Below are 18,614 nucleotides of genomic sequence, written 5' to 3' on the forward strand. Positions count from 1 at the left end.
CTGAGGAGCGATACAGCCCCCACCTGTATCCCTGACCCTTCACTTACTTCCTGTCTCACAGTGCCCGGTTCAGCCTGGCTCTGCCTCTGAGTCTGCCAAGAGTATGTTATGATTCTAGTTATCAGTCCAGCCCTCCTTCTCTGCATTCCTAAGCTACTGAACCGCATCAATAGTTTCCGTCATTGTCTAGCCTTTACGTCTCCATGTAAGAGAAATACTGTATTTATGGTCATTTAATATTCTTCATCACGCACTACATGTAGAATAATGCATGCTCCAGTCTTAGAGTCTGTTAGCCTTTACCCCGATAACTTTTGGATTCTATCAACATGTTCTCTAAACATCAGATACTAGATACTGTTTAGGTACATGTCGCCCTGACTCTCCAGACTTCAGTCTCTGCTCCTAGCACAGAGTTCATAGCCCCCAGCTTCTCCTAGTAACACGTCATTGCCAGTTTGCGCGCACCATCAGGTTAGAGGTCCCGGCTCTTTGGGTAGCCCCCTCCATGTTTCCGCCCCATTCATGACATATTCTGTTACGTTTGCATCACATATCTATGTATACGCCCTGTTACACCCACTTTCACCCTTATCTTTCGCGACTGCTACGTGTCACACCCTTTGCTCCACCCACTGCTCCGCCTATCATATGTACTGTAATGCAACTGTTTTACTATATATACTTGTGTATTGTTATTAAATGCTAGCGCGCTCATCCCAGATCCAGCCCCGGCAGCTGCCGGGCCCTGCCATCCTATTCCTATGCAGGTCGTCCTGTTCCTGTCCTTTATGCTGTAATAAACCTGCAAACTCCTACTACCTCGAATCTTGACTCTTATTTATTGAGCTATCTGTTATTGCTATGCCTAGTCAAACCTAGATCCGGTATTATTTATTTATATACCACAGAAGGAATGCGAGGAACATAAATACGGTGCCCTCCTCCAGTTACCCAAGTGCCCAGTCTCTCATGGGAAGCGGCTCAGTGCACTACAGAGAGCATTAAAGCTCCCGCATTGCATTAGAAAAGGGACTAAAGGGTGAGTATTAAACAAAGACTAGCTTTGTACATTTGCACCAGAATTGCTGGATACTTTGCAGTACTTCATACAACTACTCCATGGCTAGAAGAGATGCACCCCACAAATCCACACTCTGTACATAACTACTGATGGTAATCCGCTCTAAATGACTGAATATATACAGCAAGATCATTGGGAGAAGTGACCATAGCTTTTCACTTCGCTGAATGATTAGGTGTATTAAATGGGTGATGTGTATGTAATAAAGTTCATTTTAACACCTCCAGATTAGAACACATGAGGCCTGAAAAACATGTTCTAAACTAGAATCAGTACTGGTGGGTTTGGCACAAATTCTGTGAACGATTCTGTCTTTTCTCACGTTGCCTCCACACAAGGCAGAACAAAACGCTTATCACATTGTTAATTACTGTTTTATAACATACTAGTTAATCAACCTGTATTTATATTATGCTGGTACACAGGTCTAATGGTAAAGCATTTTCTAGGTTAGTGACACAATGATCATCAATCTAAACCTTCAATAAATAGTCAAGCCTTTCAGCAGCAATCAAATGTACACTAAAATATTACATACTTTGAAAAAGAGAAAAAAGACACAAGCCCTTTCGGTCCCATGATGTAATGAAGTATAAATATAATGAGTAAACTTGTAGAGAAATCACAAGTCAGCTGGCCATCCGGCACTTTTTTTAAAGATTGAATAATGGCAGAAATCAATTCTAAGCGCGCATTTTTATGCAGTTTCAAATGATACTCTGTGTTTACTTTGTCTTACTTCGCATGATGTCAAAGAATTAAAACAATGTCTCTCAAACTCATCTAACATCTAGTGGCAATCCTACAAATTTACGTTCCAGAACCCCCTTTTAAATATTCAATAAAACACTGGTCAGTGTTCCATGGTGTGTAAAAAGTCACAGCTGGGTATCACAAGCTGGTCACAAGTGTGGCTCAGAGTTTCTAGAGCTCAGAACAAAGGACTCATCTTTGGAGACACTAGTTTTACAAGTTTCGGTAAGTATGAACTGCTTTGGTTAACGGGTGCACTCTTCCTGGTGTCATTGTTTTAGTCAAGTACCCATTTCATTGAATCTTCAAAGTAATTCATATCTTTTACCAGACTGGTTACAGCCACACATTCACTGCAGAGCAGTTCGTCAACATCTCCTTGTCACAATAAGTGTATTTTATTTTAGTTTCCCGTTTTCAGGTATTATTTTACAAAGATTTCTGTAGTGTTTTATCTGCCTCAAAAACAAACAAAAAAAAACTGCATCACGCAGTGCTTACAGAACATACTACTTTCATGCGTTCCCGTGCCACATGCAGGTGAATACTGTTTAGTAAAAAGAATGTTTCCCTTTGGCATTTTATTGAATTTATAACACAAAGTCGTCAGACATATCAAGAAATTAAGCAGCTGCAATGGAGCAACAATGACCCATCCCGTTCTTCCTCTCCCCCCCTCCCCCATCCGTCATGTACAATAGATATTCTCATATAGGTGTGAAAATAACCCTCTGGAGTTCAACAGATTACACTGGGGGGACACCTTCCCATTTGCGACTGCATTACCACCCTCTTGATGAGGGTGGTAATTTGCAAGTGTTTTGAAACCCACAAATAGCTTTTGCACACCGACACCGCCTGGAAGTCCTCATGCTGCAAGAGACCTACCTCATTAGGGGAACTCTGCCCCTTCTTAGCACGGATGCCCCTTCTTAGCACGGAAGGGCTATGATAGTGTCTATCAAGCAGGGTTCTCAGGTGGGGCCAGGGAGGTGACCATATTGTTACACTGTTCCTTTCCACTGAGGGTTACATGGTTTTTTGACCCGTGGCTCCCTTGACCCAATTGCCAGTTGGCCGTGGCTCCCCACCAATTTTTGGGAGGGGGTCGGCGGGGGGGGGGGGGAATAAGCAGGACCTCGGGAGTACCTACTGTCGGCTTCCTAAAGTAATTGGGATGCAATGAAGGGATTATAATCATCTTTGTAACAAAATAAAAAGATAACACTTGTTTAATAAGATCTCGTTAAGTGAGAAACGATACTACAAGATTAATAGCCATATGTTTCCATGCACCTTTTTTTAACCACACAACATTGTTAAATTAACTTTTTTTACTGTAAAAGGGAGAAGACTGAACTCACAACAGGAAACCGGTTATAAAAAGTGAATAAATAGGATTTTAAAGATCGATAGTAAATATTTTGGATAGAACAAATTATGCATTCTAGAACAAATGCAGGCTCTCTGATACCATGTCAAATAAAAACTGGCCAACTCCCCAATTCTCACAGAATATCCTCACCCTTCATGTCTAACCTCATGATTGAGGAGGAGGAGATGTGGCCTAATAGCTAAAGATGCCAACTCTCAACACCCTGTGATTCTGAGCTGGGCAAATCATTTAACCCCACCCCCATGACTAAAAAGAAAGCAGCCTGTAGTCTGGTACTCTTATAAAATGTCTGGTTCTTATGTGAAGCATGAGTAAAAAGGCGGGCTCCACGGAGCTCATTACATACAGTTGGACTGCATTTTATAAATACAACAGCATGCCATGCCACATATATAGTATTTTAATTTTCCAGCTTGTGGGCACAAGTTTCCCCAGTCCAAAAAAGCTGGAAAATTAAAATAAAATATATGTGGCAGGGCATGCTGTTGCCAACATTCATAAAATGCAGTCCAACGATGCAATGAGCTCCATGGAGCCCGCCTTTTTACAGTAAAATTATTATTCAAATACCATGCTGATCTTTGCTCCAACCTCCGTTTTACAGCCGTACCACCAGCATTATTTTTACTGTGAAATTTACAGTAAAAATAATGGTGGTGGTACAGGTGTAAAACGGAGGTTGGGCAGAAGATCGGCATGGCGTTTGATTAATAATTTTACTCATGTGGAGAACAATGACTCCAACCTTCCCCAAGCCCTGGTCCTTCTCGATTTGTCCGCTGCGTTTGACACGGTTGACCACTCCATTCTTCTCGACCGTGTCAGCGCAGCGGGCATTTGGGCGCGGCCCTTTCCTGGCTCGCGTCCTTTCTTCGGGATAGGGCCCAGGCTGTTCACCTTTCCGGTTTCTCTGCCCCTTCCCGCCAGGTCACCTGTGGTGTGCCCCAAGGTTCCTCCCTTTCCCCTCTTCTCTTCAATCTTTATATCCATCCTCTCATCTCCTCCCTTCTCGAGCTGGGGGTCTCTGTGTACAATTACGCCGACGACCTCCAGCTCATCTTCGATCTTTCTTCTTCTCCGGACTCTCTTCCTAAATTTCATTCCACCTTAACCTTCATTTCCGAGTGGATGAGTGCTAACCATCTCAAGCTCAACCCTGACAAGACGGAACTTGTCCTCACTGGTGGTCCCTCTACCCCTTGGTCCCCTGCACACTGGCCCCTTTCTTTTGGCCCCCCCCCCCTCACCTGCCTCCTCTGTTCGCACCCTTGGTATTAAAGTCAGTCATGACTTATCCATGCATAGTCAGATCAGCTCCGTCGTGTCCTCCTGTTTTCTATCCCTCCGCCTCATCCGGAAAATCTCGCGATTCTTTTCCATCGACGCACTCAAAACCATAGTCAGGGCTTTAGTCACCTCTCGCCTTGACTATGGGAATGGCCTGTACGTGGGCATACCCGCCTACGAAACCCGCCAGCTTCAGGCCATCCAAAATCAGGCTGCCCGCCTCATTTTTTCCCTCCCCAAATGATCCCATATCACTCCCGTTCTCAAATCCCTTCACTGGCTTCCCATTCGTTTTAGATCCTTTTTCAAACTGGCTTGCTTAGCCTTTCGGGCTCATTCTCGCTCTGCCCCCTCTTTCATCACTTCTCTCATCTCTTCTCACGCCCCTAGCCGCACCCTTCGCTCTTCCTCTCTCTCTCTCTTGCACATCCCCCGCTTCCGCAAATCAAGAACGGGAGGCACTCGGTTTTCGGTCCTGGCCCCCCAGTTCTGGAATAGCCTCCCACTTTCTATTCGTTCTATTCCCATTTACACTCACTTCCGTAAGGCCCTCAAAACTTTTCTCTTTTCTCAGGCATTCCCTTCTTAGATCCCCTGGTTTCCCTCTGTGAGCTCTGATCAGGTCCCCAGCGCCAGGAAGCCGCTTGGCCGCAGTGCGCTCTATTAAATACTTTTTTCATTTCATTTCAATGAATCCGTAAATCACACAAATGAGGGAACTAGATGCGCCAGTCAACATTCAATAAGCAAGATTAATTCCTAAACTGCAGGATCACTTCAATAATAAGAACCCATTATGCAGTTTAACACTGAAAATTGTAAACAAAAGGAAATGGAAGCCAGAAAGGGAATCCCAGAACCTTCGAATTCACTTGGGCGTTCTGATTTTGTTTAATGACACAGAGGAAGAACCTGGCACTTTTTTCCCACAATAACCTTTTTAAGGAATTGTTACCCAAGGGACTCAGGCGCGCAACACCCATTGTGCTCACAGGGCTTCAGACCCCCCCCCACCACACCTCCCCCCCCCCCCGTTGTGTGTGTCAGCCCGGGCTGACACGTCTTCCTGGGCTGGTGAGCATCTAAATTGCAACCGCACCCGAGTACTTAACAGACCATGAATTGTAAATGAGGCTTTTGTTGTGTTCACCCATTCTTACAGCCACTCTGTCTGTGGTTGGAAGAATTAGCCCCCCCGAAATATTTTTCAGCCCCCCACGAAATTTGCCTCTAGTTGCCTGCCTGCAAGGGAGTGATATCCATGAAATGGCAGGCCAGTCAAAAACGTTGGTAGCCGATGTGAATCGATCATGTAGACAGAGTCAACAATCGATATTGACTCATTTAAGTCACCATTACCGTGTCCTTTTGCTAGTTTTTTCAAACATGCATGTTACTATAAAAAGGCTGGCTCCACGGACAGACTTAAAGTTAAAGTCAAGCAGTCAAAGTCAAATACAGAATATGCAGGGGACACGTGATTTACAGCTGACATACAAAACTTCACTTTCCCACAACGTGCGCGCTGCGCCCCTGGCACCTCATGGTGGCGCACCGGGGTGCCGCGGTGCACAGTTTTGGAACCACGGCTTTAGAGCAATGGCGCTACATTATAATAATCCACAATTGTAATCCACATTTGTAAAGCGCGAACAATCACTCGTAAGGGATTTCTAGGCGCTGGAGGCCGTCGGGAAGATTAAGCAAGCTATTGCCCAGAGTCACATGGTGCTGGGCTAATCTGCCGCCGGCACCGGGGATCGAACGTGATCCCCAGATTCCGGAGTCAGTCGCCCTGGCCGCAGCGCCACACCTCTTCCATTGCTCTAAAGGGACCGTTAGAGGGCCAGGTGATGCTATTGATTAGTGCCTATATACTGCACACATCCAGCCAACCAGGTTACGACCTCTCACATCTCCTTACGCGCCTTCCACAGGGCCTTTCGGTGATAGATGGCGATTTTAATGCCACTCCTGATCCTGCAGTGGACTGCTCTGGTCCCCTCACGACCTCTTGCAGGCTTGACGTTCGCTGCCTCACCAAGTGGGCCACGGCATGAGGGCTTTGTGACGCCTGGAGGTCCTGGCACCCCCTACGCCGGTAATTCACGGATGGAACTGTTTTTCATGCCAGCCCAAGATTGCCTGAAGCTGGCTCAGATCCAGTTCTGGCCCGAGGAATTTCTGACCACTCCCCTTTGTTGATGTGCCTGGGACACCCAGTAGGAGGTCAGCGGCCTACGTGGCGTATAAATGTCTGCTACCTTAGGACAAGGATTCACTCGCAGCCTCTTGTCTAAACTCCAAGCCTTCTTTACAACTAATTTAGGCTCCGTGGAGGAGGAAGGTACTCTATGGTCCGCTACTAAAGCAATGTTGCGCAGCTTCGCCAAACAGTACACCAGGGGCAAAGAATGCGAGCGTTCAGCGCTGATTACTTGATTGAAGGCTCAGTGATGCACGGTCCAGAGCCGCGCCAGGCAGAACACCGTGTCGCGACGGGTTCCCGATGGAATATTACAGCACCTTCTGAGAGATTCTTATCCCTCATCTCTGGCGGTTCTACCAGGAGGGGTCATTCCCGGTAAAGACTGACTCCACAACTATAGTAGTGATACCCAAGACCCAGTTCCCCTCAACCTTCTACACGGACTATCGCTCGATTTCGCTTCTCAATGGGGACGTCAAAATCTGTGCCATGATTCATCGTGACTCTGGTGCATCCGTACCAGTGTGGCTTTATGCCATTCCAGAGCACGAGACAATGCATCAGACATCTACATGTGGCCTTAAAACACCGACACAACCTGCCCCTTTATCTTGCCTTGCTTCTCCTCGACTTTGAAAAGGCCTTAGACTTGGTGGACTGGGGCTACCCGAGATTGGTGCTCACCCGAGTTGGTAATGGGCCCCGATTTCAGGGCATGAAGAAGGCCCTATACGCAAACCTCACAGCGAGAGTTCGGGTCAACTGAGTCCTTTCTAAAGCTTTTACCCATTGAACGGGGGACCAAGCAGGGATATCTCCTATTACTCCTCCTCTTCACCCAGGCAATGAAGCCCTTTGCCGCACTCATTCGTGCAGACCCTCATTTCAACGGTTGGAGGTAGGGGGGCAGGCCAGGAAGAACGATTTGCATTGTATGCAGATGACGGTCTGCTCTACCGAGCCCAACCAGCAGTGAGTGGACCCCGCTGCCTCCAATTGCTCGGGCAGTTTGAAGTAGTATCTGGCCTGAGTCTGAATACCGCCAAATCTGCATTGGTTCCCCTCCCGCAGTCCGGGATTGCTTAAATTGTCAGGAGACTATCCTCCTGCACAGACGGAGGTTCAAGTATCTGCGCACATGGGTCACTCTGCTTCCAGACCTCGCATGGACCCTTAATCTCAATCTAATGCTGCAGAGAGCCAAATCAGACCTCGCCAGGTGGCGTTCGCTCCCCCCTACATTTTAGGCTGTATTGCCAGATACACAATTCTTGTATGCCTTCAGAGCCTAACCCTTCAACTATCCCGAACTTGGTTCTCGGCACTAGACAGGGTCATGACATCATCCTTGTGGAATGCTCCAGACCACGTATCACTCACGCACATTGCCAGCGGGACCTGACGATGGGGTCTGGGCATGTCCAACCTCTATCTCTATTACCTATCTACCCATCTTCAGTGACTGGTTCAACCAACGGGGTTGTCGGATCCCACTTACAGAGTGGAACTCACACAGAAGAATTTCTCCCAGATCAAGAGTATGCTTTACGGAGCACCGATCCCCCGCTCATTGTCTACGGTGACCCGGGTGTTTTTTTGGCATGGAGATCGGCCATGCGACACGTAGGTTGGGGGTCCAAGGTTACGCAACAAACTCCACTCTGGCATGGCACATGGTTGAGAGAAACGGCGTCCCTTAGCGGCTTTCGACCCTGAGACTGTATTGGCATCACAAGGCTGGTTGATGTCTGGTCAGGGACTCATATAAGGTCCTTTCATGATTTGCAGCTGACATATCACCTCACACACTCCCAGTTTTATAGGTATCTCCAGCTCAGACATGCTTTTGCTGCCCATGCACTCTCCCCGGAACTCCTGCCAGAGTCTAGTCAATTGAAAGCCAAAGTGCTGATAGGTCACTTGGGTAAAGTGGGGAATCTCTCTTAGATCTATCATACAATCGTTATAAACTTGCCTGGGACACTAGATCACCTCAGGAACAGATGGGAGGAGTGTGTGGGACCCATGGAGGATGAAGACAGGAGGGATGCACTAATGGCCCATGGGAACTAGCTACATCAGCCAGGCTGCGCCTCATCCAAACGAACTATCTCTACTTTGTTTACCTATCCCTGCACCGCCTGCATAAGGCCAGTCTTCCCTCACCCCCATCTGCCCCATATGCGGCAGGGAGCCAGCAGATTTGTACCATATGGTCTGGGCCTGTGAGGCCCTATTTACTGGACAAGGGTGGTTGGGGAACTATCTGGGGTTCTGGGCTGGGGAATTCCCATGTCACCCACACTGATTTTACTTGGGTACTTGAGGGGATAGGGGGTACAAGGGCTGAAAGGACCTTCTTGTGAACAGCCCTAATAGTGGCCAAGCGCAAGATTGCCTCACAATGGTAGGATAGTAAACCCCCCCCCCCCCCTGGCCAAATTGAGGAGGGGGTGGACTGGTGCGCCCAGCAGGAGCAGGTGGTCCACTAAACCTGTGGGTGCCCCTGGAAACATGCCACGGTATAGGAGAAATGGCTTGGGCAGTTGGCCTAACATTTATTTATTTATTTATAAAGTTTTATATAGCGCGCACTAGATCCCGAAGGATATCAGAGCGCTTTACAGTTGTAGGGATGATGCACTGTCTTCTCTGTCGCCTCACACCATCCATGTAATGTTTACTGTGTGTTGAATGTGTTGCCCCATGTGGATCTCGGAGCTTGTATACTTCCGGTTGCTCTATGGTATGTGTACTTACATGTTTTACCAATGAGTTGGTGTTTAAACTGGAAAACACATTAAAACTGGTTTATCAAAAAAAACTAAATCTTCAGTGTTATATTTTATTCTTTCTTTATACACACTGTATTATCTGTTAACATTATTTAATTTTCTAAGGAATCGGAAACCCCTGAATGGGCTTCACTGACACCTCCCCCCCCAAGGGTCCCCGGACCACAGGTCAAGAACCGCTGTTCTAAACTAAATACAGCACCTTGCATTGTCGTTTGAATATAATGAAACAACAAGATTCAACTCCTACCTTTTCTCCTTCAAATTCTTTTTCCGGGAATTCTGGGACATACTTCTGAACAGGAGCATCCAAGTCCAACTTTCCTTCTTCCAAGAGTTTGGCAATAGCAGTCATAGTGAGACTTTTGCTGATGCTTGCAATTCTCATGACTGTCTCAGGCTGACATGGCACACGATTCTCAACATCAGCAAATCCCATACCTGCTGGAAGAAGGATTTTAGTGAAAAAAGCTTTACAAAACAGGGTCATAAAATTGTACGAAAACACCAACATCTGGCATAACGGAAACAGGTCTCTATTAAATGACAGACAACTAGAGATAGTGGCTGAATGTGCTCACTGCCTAGTATAGTGGTCTGGGTGTTGTAGTTGGATGGGATCATCTTCAAATCAGGAGCCTGAAGCCATTCAGATAGGAGGTACGTTTTTCATTTCATGTTAGGCCCTTCAGTTACAGCCACTGCAGGTAGGACCGGCCAGTGCTCCTTCCTCCCGCCAACTGCCGCAGGCCCTACCATACACTCCAGGCCACACAATAATATTCTATTACATCATTCCCTCTCGGCATTGCAGACACCAGTTCATGCAGGGAATGTCAAAACAGGAACCAACGCATCTCACTTTTTTACACTCAACGAAACAAAGAACACAACTTTGCTCAAAGTACAGAAACGCTAATTCACAATCACTCAATCACCAACATGTCTAGCTAACACATTCATTTAACAACCGGTTACCCCCTCCAATACCCAAACAGACACACAAAGGCAAGACATGAGACCCCCACACCTCATGTGAAACAAAGAATCTAGACAACGACTGCGTTGTGACTACCATTGCACAAGGGTCCAAGTCATGCAAGTCTCAAGACCACCATGGACATGAGGCCCTGCAGCGTTTGCATACACACAATGATATCAAACAACAACTATGAATGCAGGACATCTAACCACAGATGTGGTGTCATGTGAAATCCAAAGCCAGGGACAGACCGGTTTTCTTCAACAAAAATGTCCCCGTCATCCCCAAGTCTACACATTCAAGACACTAAAAAAAAAATGTGGAGTTTAACCAAACATCAGCTTAACTCAGAACTCATTTGACCAGTCTCCAACACAAAACCTTACCTCATAACTTTTCATGCACAGTTCCCAGACGTCCACATCACACCATAAAACTATGCAGGTGACAGAGACACAACCAACTTTCACACTTTCATTGCATTCTACAAGCAACACTGAACAACACACTCCAAACACTCTCCAAACAACACACAACACACTCCAGACAACACACACAAATGTGTAGCTCAGCACTCCAACATGCGCAACATTCAGTCACACTACCCGGCCACACCAACATGCCCAAGAGCAAGGTAGAATAAAGCACTTAATCTGCACCCAGTCCAACTCCTTCAGGATGTCTTCGAAAACACAATGAGGACAGTCTCCAGTAGATGCATACTCAAATATTGACACAATACAACTCAAACATCAAACACTAGAATAGTTCAGCAAGACAACCATTGACTGCAGATAATGTAAGAAGCTTAAGAAGTGCTCACCTAAGACACACTAGAGCTACATTAAACACTACCATTCAAACAACACTGACAAACTCCATTACATGCAAAATGAATGAATAAAAAAAGAAACGCAAGACAATCAAAAAGATATTCTGCCTCCACTACCATACATTTGTAAGGTTTTCCTATTTGTACCGGATGACGACTGATCTTAGATCATACTCAGGCAAAACCTATAACTATCAACTACAACATCACAGAGCAAAACACTTCCATACATTTTCACTTCAAGGGCTACATCCTCTTGCAAATTCATGCAACAGGACACATCTCTTCTCCCACACTGCACGCATAGGGTACTCTCTCATGCAACTTCTCATACAGGGCAGTTAGTACTCTTCCTCAACTTAGCACATCATGACAAGTTGCTTCCCCATGATACTTTTAACAAAAGGGCACTACACTTCCCTAACTTTACATACCATGGGTACTCCCCGCATGCAAACTTTAACGACAAGTTACTGCTCTTTCTCTAGTTCCTACCAACACCCGTGTACTACACTAGTTTCTGTCACAACGAGTTACTACTCTTCCAAACATCTGAGAATCCTGGGCATGCACAACCAGTGTTTACACAACAACATGCAGATAGGTAGTACATCTTCCCCAAACTAGGCTCCATATGGAGTTGAAAGTAAATGCTCACACTGTAATCCCAAAACAACCTACACAGTTAATTTAAATTTCCAACCTGTCTTGCAGTACTAAGCATTCAGCATTAGAATAACTATTAACAAACTGCCATTCCAAACAAAAGGAGTCAACTTGCACAGAAACCTACTAACACAATGCATACATTACTAAAAAAATGAATAGGGTGCATGTCAATATGCAAGAATAACCAACCAAATCGTCCCAAACTTTATAAATAAATAAATGAAATAATGAACCTTACTGTAAGTGAAAAACAAGGCACATTTCTCAACAGAAGCACACAGACTAATACTAACTCCATGAATGCCAAAAAATCCTGCTGAATCATTACCTGAATGTCATTTTAAAATTGCAAATGGACAAATGCTGGGAAGGCAATAATTTCAACCTCAAGATTTCAGGACACAGTATATTATTGAACAACAGTCTCATTTCTATCTAAAATGTCAGTGGAGCTAGTCCTACATCCCTTTCTAAATCAACCAGGAGGTCTTGGGAAATCTTCAATGTCTCTAAATCTGTCCCATCAGACATCAGATTACTGCCCTCTTTCATGATGTTCAAATCTACATAGCCAGTGCCCCCCCACCCCCTATACCCAAGTCTGGAATCCAAGACAATGTTGATGCTCTGTCATGGGTACGTTGTGATACTATGCTTCCAAAAACTGCACCCTTTAACTGGAGCATTGCATTGTCACAAGAATTGTGTCCATCGACTTGACCACAGCACTAGCAGGATCTCCTCTGGCCACTCCGCGATGCGCTACAAAATATTCAAACTGCACACAGAACTCTCCAACTGCATGATATAGCATTTGTCACGGTCACCTTAATTGATAAGTCATAGTGCACACTCACCAGCTGTCACCTTTGAATGTATTACTGCCTGAAGCTCCATGGGTCATTTCAAAGGTTTGCTTCCTGTAAAGATTTCCTGCCTCTTCAGACTGTCCTCCCAGTGCTGTCCGTATAGCAAATTTCATTAGCCCTGTCCAAAGGCTCAGGACTAAACACTGGTACACATGAACGCCTTTTATTACTCACCCCAGCTGGCTTCTTGTCAGACTTTGCCCACCCTTCTCACTAGGCTCCTCTGCCCAGAAGCTTGAACTGACAGCACTTGCCACTAGATTTAAGGGTGACAAACCCCAAACTAGTCCTCGTTAGTCACAGGGCAATCTTCCTTCTCATAACAGGCCTTCTCCTGTGCCAGAAATCCCAAGTGCCACCAGAGCCTTGAAATATTTTCACACAAGACCTTAACAAATGTAATGTTTAGGTTGGAGGGCATGATCTTTACACCGGAGGCTGAAGCCATTCATGTAAGGCGTGAGTTATTCATTTCATGAGGGCATCTACAACAATAGCAGGCAGGTCCTGCTAGGGCTCCATCCTATGTCCCAGCTTCCTAACCAGACCACACACTAACAGTCAATTATATCTTCCCCTCTCAGCATTCCAGACACCAGCTCAAATATACAGGCAATGGGGATACAGGATACTATAGGTTGCATACAAAGACTGGAAAACAGGCTGGAGTACGATGCTGGAACTGTTGGTGCCAAACCAGCTATTCATTAGATAATGCTTACAGACACACAGGATTTTACATCTGGACGACCTGGTATGTGTTCACTGTCCGTATTATCAAAAGTCACATGGCTTAAGAACTCTGAAAGACTCAGTTAATCCTTTAGTCCCGTCCCAGTGAAAGAAGCAGATCAGAAAGGTTGGCGGCTGGGAAAGAGAGAGAGAGACTGGAAGAAGTAAGGGAGAGACATAGTCGGGAATAAAAGAGAATAAGAGTTAGATGGAGAGACATTGAAAAAGAGAGGGAGAAATTATGTACAGAGACGGTATGACAGAGGGTTAAAAATGAAGAGAGCAAAGAAGATGGAAGAAAGAAAAGAGAAGATGGGAGAAAGAAAAGAGAAAGAAATTAGAGGGAAGCGAAGAGGGAGGTAAAATGACGGGAAGAGCAAGGGGAAGGAATAAAAGAAGAGAGAAGGGACAATAGAGGTAGAAGATAAATGAGACTTGTGAGTGAAGGGTAGAATACTGAAAGGATGAGACAATACTTATGCCCCATAGATCGCCCTCAAATTATGACACCTAGAATAGGAATGCACATATTTTTAAGAACAGTCACAGTCTACAGTGGACAATGACACAAGCCAATTAAAAATATGGGCGGAGCTTCAAGTCCCTGCCTGACTACAGCAAGCCTCACAGAGCAGAGCATGCGCTGGCCAGACTCGACCTAAAATACACAGTAAGGACTTTTTAAAGATCGACTAAATGTTGGTCTCCCGTGGACAAAGGAGCTGAAAAGGAGACAGTCCGGCCCTCACCAAGAAAGGCTCCGTTCCCAGCTGTGATTCCATGACAGATCACATACTAGTCGAGATTAATTGAATATGAGGTATTGTTACAGATTGTCAAGTAGGGGTAGCCCTATTTCTGCTGAGTATTCAATAATTGGTTGTTTTTTAAGTCCCAATTAGAACCAGGGCCCTTTACTAGGTTGGAAGGATTGTGTGTTCTCTCTGCTTGTATTGGGTCGTATGTTCTCACTTCCTGTGATATCATCAGTGGGACGTCACAGGCTGTGCGATATCCCTCCCACTATTTGATTGTGATGAATTGACACTGTTGGCGTCACCTGAGCTAGTAGAAGGGCCCATTGGAAGATGCTGCATAGACGTCCTTACTGGTGTGTTCAGAGGTGCCTGCAGTTTGCATTTTACATCATCACCTTCTGGTCCATGTATTATTACATCAGTGCAAGTGGGGAGTGAGTGCTTCACTTACAGTTGACATATTTCACTTTACACAATTCAGGATCGCTTTAATTACAGAGAGATGTAGACAAATCAATACGTGCAGCCTTTCTGAGCCATCATTGTAACATCCCTCTCTAATTCACCGTCTCCGCAGACCCAAGCACACACCGCACTCCCCCTCTCCATCAAAGTGCGGCCTTCAGTTCCCACAGCGTGCCTTTCCGCGTCCCTGGATGCTCAAGATACTGAGGTGTCTCAGCCCGGGCCTCGGGAGTGTGCAGGCTCACGCTGGGAGTCAGTCCCTCCAGTGCAGCAAGACGCTGCAGACGGTGGCTGCTCTGTCTGGAGGGGGATGGGGGCAGCTGGGGGCGTAACGCAGGCCCCTGCAGCACCTGCGGCGGAAGGGGGCCCCAGCCATTCAGGGACCATCAAGCCCTTCAACGGGCACTAATTCTGCCCAAGACAAATGAATATCTGAGATACTTATGGGCGGTCGTCGTCATATTCTGTAGGTGTGGGTATGTGGGGAGTGAGGTGGGGGGGGGGTTTTGGGGCATAATTTTACGTTAGGTCCCTGAGGCTAGCGTCATGCTAACAGCGCCTGTTCCATGCAGAGAGCGGTCTCAAGAAAGAAATGACATATGGGTAGAGTTACCAAAAGCCACAGAGAGAAGAAACACGCCCACCCACCTAAGAGAGGGAACACGCCAGATCCACCGAAGATGGGAAACACACCAGACACACCCAAAAGGTGACACACGTCACACCCATGAGGTGACGAGCACTGCCGGAGCCCCACGCGCCCTGCCACTTTTTTAAAAGTAGCTCCACATCCGGGCCGGGGAGGAGACCTGGGAGGGCGAGGGCTGCCTGCGCATGCGCGGTACCTGGAACTTTTGTGTGTTCTGCGGCTCGTGCCCAGTGGCGGCGAGTGCATACTTCAAAAGCCGCCGTACTTCAATGAGTGCTGCGCGGCTCGTGCGGCCCAGGGAGGGGGGCCACCAAAGCACCCAAGGCAAAAAAAAGCAGTAGAGCAAGTCTGGCGGGAGCCCACCCCGTCTTTGTGAATGCCACTTGGTGCGGCCAAAACAGGATTTCAGGCGGGGCTCCTGTGAGCAAGACGGAGCCCCGCGTGTTGCTGCAGTGACTGACTGAAGACGCGAGACCAGCCAAGGAGAAGCGCAGAGTCCTCTCAAGAGCCGGTAAGTGGGGCAAGCTGTAAGTGTAAAGCGAGCCGCGCTTGAAGCGCGCGTGCGCATAAAAAAATAAAAAAAGAAATTGCATGAGGCTGGTGAGGACGGAAGGGGGACAGGAGATGTGCACATCGCGTGTCTGGATGTGCGTGTTGACGGGCGCATTCAAAATTGCAGTCCGTCCTGCACGTGCACATGTCCTGTCTCACTTCCAAAGCAAGTCAGTAACAATGGATCTCGCTCACGACAGCGCTTTCGCGCTGCGTCGCAAGGCGAGACCTAAAAACTAATTCCATGCCTAGTGAGAGTGTGGAAATGAGCTTGATCATGCTCGAAATTTAGACCGCGAGTACAGCGAATACTATCAAGCACTATGTAAATGTTACATATGGAGTAGCACCTTACTCTACCCCCCCCCAACACATTCTTTGGGCCTCACAAGGAGTAGTAAAACACTATGGGGTATACGTATGGAGCTCATTTCCCGTTCGCAAATGGGCCGATTCTCAGAATCGCCCCATTTGCGAACTGACTAAAAAGCCTTTTAGGATGTATCATCCCAAAAGGCCCTCGCAAAATAGGGACTCACAAAATTTGCGATTCCCTAAATGGGATGTAGAAAGCACCCAAGTTGTGCGATTTCTCCTTAAGAAATCTCAAGTTGCCACCAACTTCAAGTTGGACATGCATGTGCGCCACATGTGCACACATGCACATTTCAGGGGTGCAACAGGGTGTCCTTATGACACCCTTGCACCCTTGAAATTGTATTCACAGTTTGTGAGTACCTAATGGGTACTCGCAAATTGCGAATGTCTTCCGATCATTCCTATGGGCCTCTAGGCCCATAGGAATGAATGGGAAGGTATTCCTTAATTGTGGTTCGCAATTTGCTAATCGCAATTAAGGAATGCCAATGAATCGCAAAACATTTGTGATTTTTTTAATTACATCTTGTTTTGCGATTCTCAAATAGTAATACTCTAAAAATTGCTATTTGAGAATCGCAATAACGGTATTTGATACATATGCCCCTATAAGAATGACAATACAATATAGGAATCCCATCCATGTCTGTAACAAGCCATCCAAGAGTGAGTCTGTGTACAAGTCAAATTCCTCTTCTAGTGACAGAGCGGAATGTCAAAAGCAAAAACAAACAGACATTCCTCTTTTATAATCGGAAAAACATCAAGTATTTAATTCAAAACAATGGGTCCCATTTCACAGGTCTGACATTGATCACCAGGAGTACAATTAAACTGGGAAACATGCAATCTTTTTTTTTTAATAATGAAAATAGAGCTAAACTGTAGATGGTGCAATTGTTTTCCTCGGAGATTACAATTCCAATTATAGAAGAATGGACTGCTTGACTTAACAGCCTTTAGACCAAAATATTCAAAACCATGGCAGAGGATGTTGTAAGAGGTAAGTCAGCTGTGTATGTGACAGCCCTATATTTATGAAATGAAAGCAGATCTTAGTTTATTTATTTTGGTGGCTCATAAGACACATTAATCGCTCGAGTGTCTAAGTACCTGGAAAATTGCCATCTTCTGAGAAGGGTTGAATCGGAGAGCACTGAAGCACTGAAATACTGAATTATGCGCCTGCTCCATGTCGACGAGAAATCCTTGCAGCTCATGTCTTAACTGCACCAGAGCAACGGTGTTACTCAAGCTCAAACCTTAACTTAAGAGAGCAGAACATTTGAAGGGGCAGTCCAACAAAGCTCCATAGGAACAGATACCAACAGTACCCAGCAACTATGAGGAAGTGCCTACTGAGCTGTGATTTTGTCAAAGCAAACTCAGTACTTCCAGCATTTACCTTTGGAAACTGCAACCCAGCAACCACTTTTGTACATGTATCTTTGTTGTTGATATTCAGGTGTATAAGGTGCACACCCTAGAAGGTTTCAGGGATGTGGCTAGCGGCCAGCATGTCATATGCAATAGCCTATGGATCTCATCAAAAGTTCACAGATAATCCTCCAAACACTTGCCACATCCGATGCCTAAAACACTTCAGTCATCTGTGACGCATCAGGAGCAACACCAGGAGAGCCGGGATGGCAAGTATCAACATTGCTGGGTGGGCCGTTCGACGCCTGCAACAGAGGACAGTAGCAAGTGTAGCAGAGGATTGTGTTATATTGTATTGAGATGCTGGCTGGAATGGTACATCTCTGTCATGCACTGTACATTCCAGCATGATGTCATCCTTGTGGCATCATTGACAGTTGGCCCAGATGTGGCTGGCAAGCACATCGTTTGGGATTACTTTCTCCTGAAAATAAACCTTTCTTGAAGATTTACATTTGTCTTCCTATATTAATATCATAACAGATTGCATGTGCATCGAAGAGATGGGATGCACAACAGTGGTAGAAGAGTAGAGCGCAGCCTGACTGGGCCACAGCCCTGGAAGTGGTGGCCAGGTTGGGAAAGGAGTAACTCCTTGTCAGTGAAATTGCTCTCCCACTCGCACAGCTCCACCATTAAGTGAGGCCTCCCCGGAGCCCCTGCACTCTGGAGTGTTGGTGTTCGAGGCCCTCCTCCACGTGCAGGTTATACCTGCGCCTCATCCCTTCGTGGTCCAGTGGACCTCTGTCTCCTTTCTCTCGCTC

At 46.2% G+C, this 18,614-nt stretch overlaps 1 protein-coding gene across 1 annotated transcript in view; it reads right to left on the reverse strand.

Moving 5' to 3' along the window:
- LACTB (lactamase beta) overlaps window positions 1–18,614 on the reverse strand; it is a 229,285-nt gene that overhangs the window by 155,563 nt on the left and 55,108 nt on the right. The window contains exon 3 of the mRNA XM_078685276.1: window positions 9,775–9,965. Within this exon, the coding sequence (XP_078541402.1) occupies window positions 9,775–9,965 (191 nt within the window). The remainder of the gene's footprint in view (window positions 1–9,774; window positions 9,966–18,614) is intronic.

The sequence above is a fragment of the Lissotriton helveticus genome, chromosome 3_2 (assembly GCF_964261635.1).
Source record: "Lissotriton helveticus chromosome 3_2, aLisHel1.1, whole genome shotgun sequence".
Classification (NCBI taxonomy): Eukaryota; Metazoa; Chordata; class Amphibia; order Caudata; family Salamandridae; genus Lissotriton; species Lissotriton helveticus.